The sequence below is a fragment of the Ammospiza nelsoni genome, chromosome 9 (assembly GCF_027579445.1).
Source record: "Ammospiza nelsoni isolate bAmmNel1 chromosome 9, bAmmNel1.pri, whole genome shotgun sequence".
NCBI classification, from domain to species: domain Eukaryota; kingdom Metazoa; phylum Chordata; class Aves; order Passeriformes; family Passerellidae; genus Ammospiza; species Ammospiza nelsoni.
In genome coordinates this window covers 18,335,656-18,349,485 of record NC_080641.1, presented here as the reverse complement: position 1 = coordinate 18,349,485, position 13,830 = coordinate 18,335,656, and the positions used below count along the sequence as shown (strand labels likewise).

At 39.5% G+C, this 13,830-nt stretch overlaps 1 protein-coding gene and 1 long non-coding RNA gene across 2 annotated transcripts in view; both read right to left on the bottom strand.

Moving 5' to 3' along the window:
* Nucleotides 1-949, bottom strand: part of DPYD (dihydropyrimidine dehydrogenase) — a 338,172-nt gene extending 337,223 nt beyond the window's left edge. Inside the window, exon 1 of the mRNA XM_059478500.1 lies at nucleotides 924-949. Coding sequence (XP_059334483.1) covers nucleotides 924-935 — 12 coding nt within the window. The 5' untranslated portion in view covers nucleotides 936-949. The remainder of the gene's footprint in view (nucleotides 1-923) is intronic.
* A 2,052-nt stretch (nucleotides 950-3,001) lies between these two features.
* The window catches only part of LOC132077050 (uncharacterized), a 41,464-nt gene continuing 30,635 nt past the window's right edge, over nucleotides 3,002-13,830 (bottom strand). Inside the window, exons 3-4 of the long non-coding RNA XR_009418990.1 lie at nucleotides 5,833-5,963; nucleotides 3,002-5,238 (exon numbers count right to left, since the gene is read on the bottom strand). This is a non-coding gene — a long non-coding RNA (uncharacterized LOC132077050). The remainder of the gene's footprint in view (nucleotides 5,239-5,832; nucleotides 5,964-13,830) is intronic.

The window sequence follows — 13,830 nt, the reverse complement described above, 5'->3', positions numbered from 1 at the left end:
TAAACATGGAAAAAAAAGAAATATGCTTGCAGTGGGAAATGTTTTTTATTTCCCCACCTCTGTGGATGAGCATTAAGAATTATTTCTTTCCTATCAAGTTACTCTAATCTGTGTTATATTTCATCTGCCCTTAGCTTGACTGCTGCATCAGGGTCTGAGGTGTATACAGCATAACCTGCAATGAACTTCTTTTGCTCCATAGAGAACTACAGTGATAGATGCTAAACTGTTGCTAAAAGCATAGGAATTTGAACATCTGAAGGACTTTCTTCCTTATGATTAGCATGCCTTGACATGTTCCTTACTATTACACATTTGAAAAAGAGTACACTAGTCTTTTCTTTAGTAAAAAGGGTAATGAAAAAAGCTAAATTGCCTAGGATATAAAGTTAAGCATCTAGAAGTTCAGAAGTCTGCCTATCTCTGACAAACTCAGAGCAAATCTGTTGTATTTCAGAACTTGACCCAATATTGGTAAGCAAAATCAAAAAATAAAGTCAAAAGGCAGATTCATCAAAGTGACTTTCAAATACAGATCATAATCATTATCAGTTAAAAAGGAGAAAAACTCTGACAACAGGAATTGGCATAAAAGCATAATGTTTGATAGCAGAGCTGGTGACTTTTTCTAGTTTCTCAAAAGACATAACAGTGTAAATACTACTACAGTGAAGAAAGGGGGGAACATTTTTTTTCTGTGACCTGTATGTTCTATGCAGCATAGAAAAAACATTATTTCACTCTAAGCAAAGGTATCAGAAAAGGTGAAAAAACATGAAACCCCAAATTCTTTAAATCAATTGCAAAGCATACCTCTAGAATGAAGTTCACTAAAGCAGCACAATTTCAGCAGAAACTAAAAAACTGATTAAAGAAATCCTCTCCCCACACTGGAAAATCACCAAGGACCTATGTCTGCTCACCTTGAGCTTCATAATCCTTTTGCATCTGCTAGGCACTAATTGATTTCATTGAGAGCAGGTGACTTAAATTAGCAAATTTAGCTCCAATTCATGCCTTAATATGGAAATGCCTATCAGAGGCAGTGACTGTTTTGTATTTGTTGTAATCTTCCCCTCCCCTGGGTCACAGTAGATGCAAAAGGGAGATTGAGCTTTTTATAATTTATTTTTGTAATGTGAGAGTCATAGAGGAGGATAAGACCCTTGTGCATTCCCCTTGCAGTCTGCCCCTTGCTCGAAGGGGCCTTGCTCCAGAGCCTGCATGCAGTGTGTACAATACAGCAGCTCCAAATTCCTGACTCACCCCCTCCAAAGTGAGTGTAGGCAGCATTAGGATAGATCCATGTGATTGTGTGAGCCAGGTGAACACTCAACAGCTGCTTTTTGTGCACTATTCCCAAACTCTGCCCACAGAACCCAGTGGGATAATGTGGATCACAGTATTGCCCTATGGTTGTACAGATGTGGCACCCATTGATTTTTCCTCCATCTTCTTATGACATTCATACTCATCACTCTTCAAATTACATTATATGATGGGACCTATTGTAATCTACTTCTCCTTTTATATGTTTCCACTCTCTAAACAATGTTTGACAGCCTCTGTTTGCCTTCTTAATAGCATAATAAAGAAAACCTAAATGTGAATATTCTTTTAAGAACAGCAAGAAGATAATTTTATTTCATAGAATCATAGCATCAATTATTTTAGCATCTGCTTCTTCTAACCTCATAGATTTGGCAATAGGTGCACTTGTATAACCTCTACACTGTGATACCAGAAACATCCATGGTTTTACCCTGGCTGCCCTCATTCTCTAATAAAAATATGTGATCTCTCAAAATTCCATGTGTATATAAATGACCCTTATAAATGCTGGTTTTAGGGAAGAGTTTCCCATGATATTTCATATGCAATTTTCTTCAAGTCTGTGGGACATTCCACCTTCCTGCTCTCCAAAGGATTGCCACATGCTAGGCGATTGAGAAGGTATTGGTAAATAATTATGAATGCCCTTTTGTGTCAGCGCTTTTCCTGACTTTTATTTATTTGAAGAATATTACAGATACACTATCAAGGACTGACACTGTTCATCTGGTATTTTTGACATAAACAGAAAACGTGACTTAAGGCTTTCTGATAAATACTATAAAATGGATTTCTTGAGCGGAATAATGTGTTATCTATGGGTATTTACCCATGAAAGTAGGGACTAAAATTCTGATTAGACATGTATCTTATCCAATATATTTCTATCAGTGCACTGATTTGGCAAATATTTAGACCCAAAGGTCAGGGCTCTTCATAAGTCCCATTGATTTGAAAGTTGAATGTCTGCCCAAGATTAAACACAAATACAAATGCTTTCCTAAATCAATTTATTTAAGTCTGTATGTAAGTGCTCTGTTGAATCAGGGCCTAAAGTCAGCAACATATCAGGAAAGATAATGAGTTTGGGCCAAATATGTGTATTAACAGCCAAAACATACGATGAGACAAGGAGCATAATTATTACTTGAATTTTAACCAAGATCCCTAAAGATATGTTAACCAGATCTTTAAATTTCATTTCTTTTGAAGGTCTTAGCTTAAATCCAAATGGTGAGACAGGTGACATTTACCTGTACACACTGGGATGGCCCTTCCTTGTCTTCTACTCTGCATCTGGATCTGCTTCCTGGAGAAGTCTCAATATTAGCAGGAAAGACAGTGCCTGCTTGAGTTTATCTTGCTAGGGTGGTACAGAAGATACACCTAAACCCACAAGCTTAGGGTTGAAATCTTTTGTTTTCAGCAGTGTCTTCAAACAGAAGTTTATTTTGAGTTTCTGTATAAAGCAAGTAGAATGTCATCCTAACAAACACAGGAGATTATGAATCTGGCAGAGCACAATGTAGATCAAAATGGTTTTAATCATTACTCCCTGTTTTAATTACTACTTGACACATTATCTCTATTGTCCTTCTACAAGTCTGTCTTTTGAATGAAATATTAAAGGCGAGTTACAGCTGAAAATATATGCAGTCTAGAAAGAAAATGGCTTTGAACTATTTGAAATGATTTATTGTCCACATTTCTTTATGAATATTTATTTGCCATAGTGAAAGCAATTCAATAAAGAGAAAACATAAGGACCAGTTAACTGAACATTTGCATACTCTAACAGTTTAAAAAAGGGAAAGAAAAATAGTATGCTGCATTAGAATGGTGTTAATGTTTGGTTTTCCTATTTCCTGTAGTTCATTAATATGCAAGATTCAGATCCTGAAGAGGAGATATAAAAATAGCCTACAAATAAGTGTCCCCAGCCTTTACATATTCCCATTCAGAAGGAAATAAACACGTTTGTAGAGGGATTTTCAAGGCCAGGGTGGAGACTATAATTTTGTTTCCATACTACTTCAGGTAGCTGGCTGTAAATCTTGCTTTTTGCAGCAGTGACATGCAATCGGAGTCCTCATCTTGCCAGGACCAGAGGTCCCTCATTCCCTGGCTCTCCTCAGAGGAGCAGCTGGCTATCAAAACAAGACATGAGCACACTGATTATTGTCATGTTTAAGCATGGCTTTGTGCACCAAACCCAAGACCACACACAGTGATGCCTCTTTTCTTTGATCCTCAGTGGAGGAACAGAGTTTTTCATGGTATGCACTCTCATTTCTCCCTGCCTGAATTAATTTCATCGACCAAAATCCTCTATGTGTTAGACTTGGAATGAACTTTGTTCCTCAGAGCTTCTTGGTGATATTCTGATACCCAGTCACAGATGGGGCCTTGACAGATTTTTTTGTACTGATTTTCATGATTCCTTTTTTTTTTTTTTTTTTTTTTTTTTTTAACCAGGACTTGCTGCTAGAGAATTCACATGCAAATGGAGATGTTGACTGGCACTGTTTCACAGGGAAGCTTGGTTGGTTGGGTTTTAGAACTGATAAACTGAACAGTATATCAAAGAGTATTTGGAAAAGGATAATCCTAATATATACAATAGTTCTTGAGAAGGATGGCTATAGTAGTAAAACACTAACAAATATATTCTGTATTTTGGACAAATACGGAATTTTCTATGCATCAATACTCCATTCTACTGAATAAGAATGATAATAATACTATTTATTTACAGTAATAATTATCATTATTATCTCCCTAAAAGCTAGCTGTGAGGCTAAATCATTAATATTTTCAAATTATTTCGTAGTCCTTAACTAGAATTTGCCCTGAGAGTACTAAATATAATAATTTTCTCTGTATGCCTATTTCATTTTCCTTTGGAAAAAACCACACTCGATGTGTTGTTATCTTTACATTTGTCTATGTAAAACATTTTAAAATTCCAGCTGTTGGGCTTTTCTAGAAGTTAATAACAGGAAAGTTTGACATTATTGTATTTATTGCTTATTTCTTTCTCTTTTGTCATAGTCTTTTACCCCCACATATCGGGGTATCACAATATCATTATCATCTGGGAGCTTGTTACTGCATGTACAAATAGAGAAGTTGAGACCTACCCTTGCTGGTTGTTTGCTTGCCTGAATTTGGGGTTGACAAGTAACCACACATTGTTTCTCTGAAGTCAGAGCTCTCTTGATGTACCACTTTAAGTGTATTTTGTGTTCAGGGAGTATAAGTTGCACACAGTTAGATGTTACCCCAGAGTACATGCCTGGATGTATTTGTAGGTATCTCAAATGTTTTCTTTCTTCTGCAGTTTACCAGGTTCTGCATTTATTGGCAAATGTGGATCAGTTACTCACAACTGAAGATACCTAAATCCATTTCCTCTAGTTGTTATCTGTTGGATAGCTAGACTCTAATGGCTGAAATCTACATCTACCAACATAAAAGCCACAGGATACAACACTGGTATCTTGTGGTTCCAATCAGCCTCCTGGTATCATAGCAGTACTTTTATTTAACTGTGATTCTCCTGAGTTCAGCGTGCTCAGCCTCACTGGCTGTTTTGCATAGCATCTGCACTGAATATTGTGATAATTGAAAACTCAACACAGCCTGGAGGCAGCGGCACAACAGGGCAGGAGCGGGCTGGGGCATAACTCAGAAGAATGAGGCAGACAGGCAGCAGCAAGCAGGGCTGAGCCAGCCCCAGCACATCTCCAGCAGCAGTCCAGCTGGGTCAGGCATCCAGCAGCTGGGGTCCCATGGCGTGTGGCAGCTCTGGGAGCAGCAAAGGATGCAGTGCCAGGATGTCCCTCCATCTGCCATCGCGGGGCTGTCATCTGGGAGCACAGACCATAGGCAGAGTCCGAGGCTCACCTGGAAAATCACAGGGACAGATCAAAACCAAATTCAGGGCCATGGATTCCGCTGACAGCTCCCGTCCTGCACATGCCCTTCCCAGGTGGTTCCTGTTCCTAAAATGTCACCTAGGCATTAACAGAGAATAGATCAGATATTTTTTCTAGTGTTTCAGAAGTGTAACATATATCAACAAATGTCAGCTGCTATTTGAATGCTCATAATTAGAATTAAAACAAATAAATTAAATGACTGGAGTAAGCCACAGTATTTCTTCCTATTAGCCTATGTAGAAAGAAAAAAATGCCTGGAGTGTAAAAAGGAGAAAAGAAGAAATTATGAAAAAACAACATGTGGCACAGAGAAGATAAATATTTCTTGCCTGTCCTCTTGGCTCTATCTATGAAGATTTTGTCCAACAACCTCAGCCAAAACTATTTAGTGAGTGATTGGTGTGTCTGGCTGATGGAAGGCCCAGTTGTCTCAGGGGCAGCTTTGCAGGGTTTCCAGGAAGCAGACAAGTAGCTCTCTGGAGCAGGAGTCACGAGCTTTTCCTGTCAGTAGCACACCTGAGCTGGTGGGAGGGCTCGAAGGAGTTGGATGTGGCCCTACCTTGTAGCTGCACCCCCAGAAAGTTGCTGATGTTAGATTGTCTCCATAGACTGAAGATCAACAGCTTTCCATGAGTCATTTGGCGAGGCAGGAAGGAAGGTGGGCTAGTCCAGGAAACTTGGGCTGTAGGGCTGTAAAATTGAGAGAGGTTGAAACATTCCACCCATTGGGGTTCTCCCTTAAAAGCATATTTGTATAAGAGATTAAACCACTCCGTATGTCTTTATAAACACACCTAAAACCACCCTGAGGAGCAGATCCCACTGGTTCCTGCCCTCCCTGGCATTCTGCCTTGCCCTCCCTTGTGCCCCAGTTTGCCAGCCCCAGCAGTTCAGCTCCCAGCCATGCCCAAAGCCTGGGAACGCCCTGCCCAGCCCCTGCAGGACACCCACACCGTGTCACAGAGCCACCACGGGCTCTGTGCCACCTCCCATCCCCAGGCTCTGCCTCCAAACTCCTCTGAGGCACAGCTGCAGTGGGTGGGAGTGGGAATCTGGGTATGTGTTCATGTCTTCATCTCCAAACTTTCTGCTCAAAGTTCAGCCTTTTAGGGCTGTATGAGATCTCTTCATTAGGGGTGTGATTAGGTATATTTCCTGCTCATGGCATAGGGTTAGTTAAACATTATTTCTAAAGTTCTTTTAAATTCTATGGCAGTGGCATCTATAATTTTCCTCGGACTCTTCTCTTACCTTTTTCTTCTTCTATTTAGTATAAGGAGTCATCAGTGGTGAACTGATTATAAGAAACCAATTTACATCATCAGTTCAGTAGTAGGACATATGTCTTAAATCATCTAAGATAAATACTTTTAATTAAGCAAATGTCCTACTCAATTCACTGTGGACAATCCCATCATAATGGATATTACTTCTGCATGCTAAATCTTAATCTTCATCAATACTGAATGCACAATGCAAAACCATTATAAAAAAAGTAGGCTTACTGTAATATTGCCATTTTGAAGCTGCCAGCTTTTATATTCATTAATATGATGACAACAGACTCCTGGCTAACATATTTTACTACAGATCCGAATTTTTATCAGATATATATATGAGATCAAATCTATGCTAGCTTATTATTTGCAGTTTTTATTAAAAAGTTAAACTGGGATTATTATAAACTCTCTTTGGATTCCTTAATAAAAAAACAAAATGAAAGTTAAAATGGAATGAGATTCCCTGGAAGCATTTTAAAAGGCTGCAATAGCAGTAAAGTCAGCAGGCATCACACAGCACAAGGAGGTATTTACCGAGCAGAAGATGAATGTCTCTTCACCGAGAGTCTAAGGGGTTTACTTTATATGGATTTGAGAGAGAGAGAGAGAGGAGAAAGCAAGAAAAATTCCAAGCTAATGCTTTCCTAATCTAAGACATCATATCTGATCAAAGCTTTCAAATTCTGATGTAAACTGACTTCTTGTTCTTGTGAACAAAAAGTTCTCCTGTCTTTTTCCCCCTCCCTCCATCTGTTCAAGCTTGGATTTGGAAGTCCCTTCTCCAAAGAAAGCAAGCCTGATCCCTATTGCTTCAGTTGTGGTGTTGAAACCCATTAATATTTCTGTGGCAGATACCCTGACCCTGGTGCCCTTGAACATGCTCAAAAAACATAGGGTATTCCTGAGCCTTTGTCCCTGAGAGGATTAACAGGGTTGCCCTGGAGCCAGCCTGAAGGTGTTCAATAGGTAATAGGGGTGGGCTTCACAGCTGACTGCAAGCTTTGCCTCAGGCCACCCCTGCTCAGCAGCACAGATGCAGCCATTGAAATCAGGGGGTAAAGCATGGCTCTGTGTATGAGTTAGATGTGAATCCTCAGAATCTGGTGGAGGATATCTCCAAATACGTCCTTCACCCACCAGGACACGCCTCCCAATGGAGGGTTCAGGGACTGGAGATCCGTGCTGCCTCTGCCACTGACTTCTCCTCTGACCTAGACAGTCAGTCACTTAAGCTGTCTCTCCCTCTCTCTTTCTTTCCTCTCCTGTGGCTTATAAATTGTCTGAAGGAGAGACTGCAGCACTCTGGGGTTTTGCTGTGCTTAGGCAAGTAGGTCCCAGTCTCAGTGGGTCCTGTGGCTATATCATGTTAAAAGTAAATAAATAGATAATAGTGGTAACAACAGTTATCTTTTTGTGTGTGAACAATAGGATCCTAATGGAGGAGAAGCCTATTCTCTGAGTTTTTTTATCTGCAAGTTAAGGTCTCTCTTTCCTCACTCAGCTGGAGAAGATACTGCTTTTGTAAATCAGAAAAAACTTATCATGTAAAGTGGAAGACATCTTTCATTATACTGAATACTCTCCTGTCTGTAGTTTACCCTTGCTGCTACAAAGGACACAACATGATTAAGCTAAGGAATGATAGACTGAACACCATGTGTCATGGTAAAAGACTTTTCCTGTGTAAATAAGAAATACCAGTGCAAATACACAAAAAAGTGTTTTAACATATTATAAACAAGCCTCCCTACTGTTGCCTTACATTGTATTATTTCTTATATTGTATTCCTTGCTCAGATTGCTGTGGATACTTCTCCTGCAGCCTGCAATATTTATTTTTAAAAACCTATGAACTGTCATGATTTTTTAATCATGTGAGTATCCTTCCTTCATAAGTTCATATGTACTGTTACCTGCTCAGTCTGTCATCTCTTCTGCATTTCCCTGGGTGAGTCCAGGTCCTCTCAGTGACATTTCTCAAATTGTAGATCTGTGCAGTGCATTTTCCTGGAGCTGTTAAACGCCTTTCTACTTTACTTAATGACAGTGTTTAGCAATACCAGCCATCACTCACTATCTGGTATATATATATATATATATATATATACACCCAGGTACTGTGCACAGGGGCAGAGGGGGCATTACCCCAATTTTACAGACCAGAGAAACAAGGTGTTGCATTTGGCAGCAATTAGCCCAGAACATGCTGCAGAACACCTAAATGGGAGAAGGACCAACACGCCTTTAGCTCACATCTTATTCTTTAGTGTGTTCCTGCTTTTGTTTCCTCCAATATTCCCAGTTGCACTGTGCCCTCCTAACAGGATTTCAGAGAAGGAACACAGTAGAACCAAGGGCTTTTGCAATAGTACATTCAGATACTGCATCAATGAATGTGTGTAACTTTCTTAATTTTGAAGTGTGACTTTGCTATTGTGTATGTTGCTCAGTAACTTCTACCATGTTTCTGATGATTTCTGGGTCTGCTGCCAGTAACATGATACATTCCCAGCCAAATTAGCACGTGATATTTTGTGCTCATACTCCAGTGGTAAGGTCTGTTTGCTGTTTCCATATAGATGTATTTTTGACAGGAAGAGCAATTCTATAAGCCCAGGATGAAAAGCCCATCCATTGAATTGGTGCCACATTACCATGGCAACAATATAATGCTAATGAAATTGTGACTGTTGAACCTGTTTTATGGAACTCTACAAAATGGGCTTCATAAAATGAGAAATCTTGTTGATTTGTAAACGTTTCACAGTATGATGAAAACCTAAGAAACACATGTGCTGTGACTTACTAATCATGTTATCATCCTCATTTAAGATAATACATTGCTCTTTGTAAGAGGAATAGTGCTCTCAAAAAATAAAATTATATGGTAACTCTCTGTTTATCCAGTTTTTAACACGCACCACAGAAAGAGTTGCTCACCTCTGTGCCCTGGTTCACTGGTTCAGTTGGCATAGGCATGTATTGAGTCATGCAGTTTTTGCTGCTTATTTGATCTCTCTCAGAATCTGTAAAATTTACTGCTACTGCAGCTGCAATAAACACCTTTCTGTAAGAAAAGTGTGGCTTAGTTTATATAAAATTATTCCACAAAAACTTATCCTTTTAGATTGAACCCTACACAGAGAAGGGCTGGTAGTAGGAATGCACGCTTCACTTCCCACCTCCCTTCTTTGTCCATTTGGCAGTTTACTGTCCTGTAGACTCCCAGCACAGAGGAGAGAGCCACCCCAGCTCCCATTCCTCAGGACAGCAGCTCTTGCTGAAGGCAGGCTTTCATACTGGGCCTACTTTTAAACAAAAAATGCTGAGCACTCAAATTTCCTGGTCATTTATGCCTCTGGACAGGCCTCTGGGGAGGTGCCTCACCTCTAAGTGTCTGGAGCTTCCACACCAAGGTTTCCACAGCAGGATTTAATTTTTACATCTATTATAACAGATAATAGGTAATATTCCTCTTTGTTTTCACCTTGGGAATATCAGTGTGTCTCACCCTATGCAGTCCCTCTCCTAATATGCCAGGTAAATCAGAAGAGAAAAGGAAATGTGCCAGCAAGCACTGAGCTCAGTGTGCATTCACCGTGTGCTGTTGTCTCGGTATTTAGTAGAGACAACAGGGGGAACACTGCTCACTTCAGTCAAGTCCTGATCTACATGGCACAGAAGGCAGCAGAAATCTTCACAAACATTAGATTTAATAGGCTTTACATCAGGGCTTTAAAGGGCTGTTTCTGAAAGCTCCATGTTTGATCCTATTTGGAAAAGGAAGCCCTGTCTAACATTTCATTATTTCCATGGTTTTTGGGAAAGCAACACACCAAATTTCTGACTTGACAGAAATATAATGTAATGTAATTTCCCTTAATATATATTTTGCACTGGCTGACAGTTTTATTAAGCAGAAGCAATAATCATCATTATTCAGTGTAATAACCATCTCATTAAAAATGGTCTAATTTTCCCTAATTTTAATTTACCTCTCAGACTAAGCTGTTCTAAAATTACTGAGGTGCCTACAGTTCAGTTTCATTAGACTTCAGCAGAAACATAAGTCTTCAGAAAGCAAATACTGACTTATTGCTACTAAAATGGTGATATGCCAGACCTTTGTGAGAGAAAAGGAAGTAGAGAAAATTCAGGTTAGGAAATTGCTATATCACTTTTTTATTTCCTTACTGTCTTGTAAGTAGCACTTTCTGCACACATTTTGCACAATGATAAATGGCACAGTTGCCTGCAAGCCTTGCATGCACTACCCTTTAATAAAGGACCTGGCTAAGGGTCACACCAGAGAGTCCTGCTAAGGGGGAGCTGACAAGCAGAAATATTTCTTGGAGCGGCAGAGAAGGAGATGAAGACACTGATCAAGTTCCATTATCATCCAATGAAAATAGGATGTAAACTGTGACATCCAGGCAGATTATATATGTCAGGCAAGCAGATGTGAGCAGAAAAATGTAGATGCTAAACCTTACCTAATAGGCTTACTCTGTGGATTATTCTCAATGAGCAAGGCTATATTAAGTGTGGCCTTATATGTAGGTATAGTTAATATACAGAATATAAGAAACATGCATTCATAAGTGAACTGGGGACATTCCCAGCTGTGCTGAAGTTAATGCTCTTTGATATACTTTGGAGCATCCTAAAAGCACTTTGAGTGTCATGTATTTCCACAGACATCATAAACAGCATTAGGGCATTTATACAGCTTTAGTTCCAAGATTTCAAAGGGCACTCTGTTTTCTCTAAAAATGTGCTCCAAAAATTCTATACTCAAACAGCACTTGTGCATGCAAACTGATATAGCAGCTTAGCTGCTTGATTTGGTTGTGCCAGTTCTGAAAACACATTTGATCAAAAGCATTTTGTTGCAATCACAGGGATAAGTAACCTCATTTGAACAAGGAAGCACTTTGCAGGTTATATTATAAAATAGACAAATTTTCTAAAGGTTTGTTTATCATCAGATGCTATTCTGTGTAGTTCCAAACCATAAAAAATTACTTTTTTTGTTTGCTGGGGGTTTTCTAATGTTCCCCTAAAATAACAGAAATGGCAGTCTCTTATGTGGAAGCACTCTACTTCTGAAATCCCTTCTCTTTGAAATTCAGAGCCTTTTCCAGCTGTAGTATTCTTTGCTCAGCTATAAGAACATAAAGTACAGCAGTGAAAACCATTAGACTATTATCCCAAGATAATTTGATAGTCTGTAAATGCATTTTCCTGCCTGTGGTTCCAGACATTATGCTCTCATTTGAAGTAATGATTTGCAGTTATTTATACAATTCAAGTTAGCCCACATTGGTTTCACCCTGAACATTTCACCTGCATGGTACAAACATGGCTTATTTGTGGATTGTACATGCTAGACCAGATGGGTGACTTTTGCAAGGCCCTCTCCATCAGTGGATGCCTCCTGCAGCCAGCAGCTCCTGCAGGAAGGGCTGCAGTGACTCACCAGTGGCTGCCTCCTGCCCACATCAGTGCAACCACAGCCATACATCTGCAGGAGGCTGCTGGACATCCTGCATTCTAACTTCTGACATAAAACCTCAGCTCTGATCTGATGTGGTCAGTAAATACAGCATGGCAACTTCCAGAAGTACTTACCCTGCTTTTCTCTTTTGGATTCTGTGGGATGTGAAAACTCACCTTAAATTCCTCTTGCGTTTCTGGAGTTTACCATGGCGTTCTCCCCAAAGCTGGAAATGAGTGGTCCAGTTGTTTCACCCCTGATGCACCCACATTTCAGCATTACACCGTTTGTTTATAGGATTTGCAATGTTAGTGAGTGTGGACACAAGGCCTTGGTATTGCATGGGCTCAGAGTTCACCTCCCTTACTCTCACCTGGGAGCCTGTTCTGGGTGCAGCTTTACATAAGTGACAGTAATTTACTGCTGGCTCATAACTGGTCAGCAATGGATGGAGCACCCTGTGGTGCTGGCAAGAACAAAGTCTCATTTGAATCCTGGGGATCCTCCTCTAGGAGCCCAGGGTAATTCAGAGGAGCCATGCACTGGTAACATTCACTGAGCTGCCTGCTCTCTGTGAGCATCAAAATGCTCAGCAACACAAAAGACATGAAATTGTCTTTTTTCACTCTCATACATTCCTGAGTATCATCACAGTTCATATCTGATATGGGAAAAATACTAATGTCAAGGGAGTGAATTACAGCAAGGTGCAGTTCTGACTTGGGACAGTCAGCAGCCAGGACAGGAGCTTCCACCTCTGCCTTCTTGTTTTTGTTATCCTCAGCTAGAGTGGCCCCCAGAGGGTGTTTTAGTTACAGTGAAAGTTACAGTCCAAATAAAGCAAAGGGGGACAGTAAATATTCAGAAATTATTGGGTCTCTCCTCTTCCATCTGTTCATAGTATCTTGGATACTGTTGTGATAATTCAGTCAGTTCCTTTTAAAAAAAAAGTTTAACCCCCCCCCAAAAAAATGTAAAATACTACTTCTGTTTTGCTGAAAATCTTTAAAGTCTTTTATTTTGAGAGCAAAATTAGTATCAACATGTCTTTCCAGGACAGTGTCATTTAAGAACAGCAGCACTTTAAAAAGTGCAAGAATCCCAGTTTACCCTCCTGATGTCAGTTTATGATAACATTTATGACATTAATATAATGGATTATGACCTTTCTTGGCTTGTCTGACTGACAGTTATTCATATATAACACAGTACTTATCACCTTGGTCCTTCCATAATAATAATCCCTTCAATTTTCTGAGCTGTGTCATCAAAACATGTCCTCATAAGTGTTGATCTCATCTCTGAGACAGTAAGCACTAAGGAGCTCCTTTTGAGCTTTATGTCACCTAAAATCTAGAGGGAAATTGAAGACCAATTGCAGAAAAATACCCTGTCTCTAACTTTATCACACAGTCTGCATAATGGCCCTTATGATTTTAAATGATTTACTGAGTCCTGTCAAAATGCTGTGTCTTTGTGTGGTAGAAGTTACTGAAGTTCAGAAATGCCATTATTCTGTACAACTGGAGTGATCTTGAGGAAATACACAATAGATGGTGTGCTACAATTACTTACCTTGACCTTCTTATTTTTTTCTTTAATCTCCTCCGGATAGACAGAATAAAATATATTTTCTTCAACATTTAGAGTGAAAATTTGCTGTGCAATTTGTACTGCTTTCCTCAAGCCCATTTTTACTAAACAGTGTCAAGATACTCTTTTTAGATTAGAAGTTTCACATGAATCATATGTAAAGGGTGAAAGAGAAAAGTGAAAATGT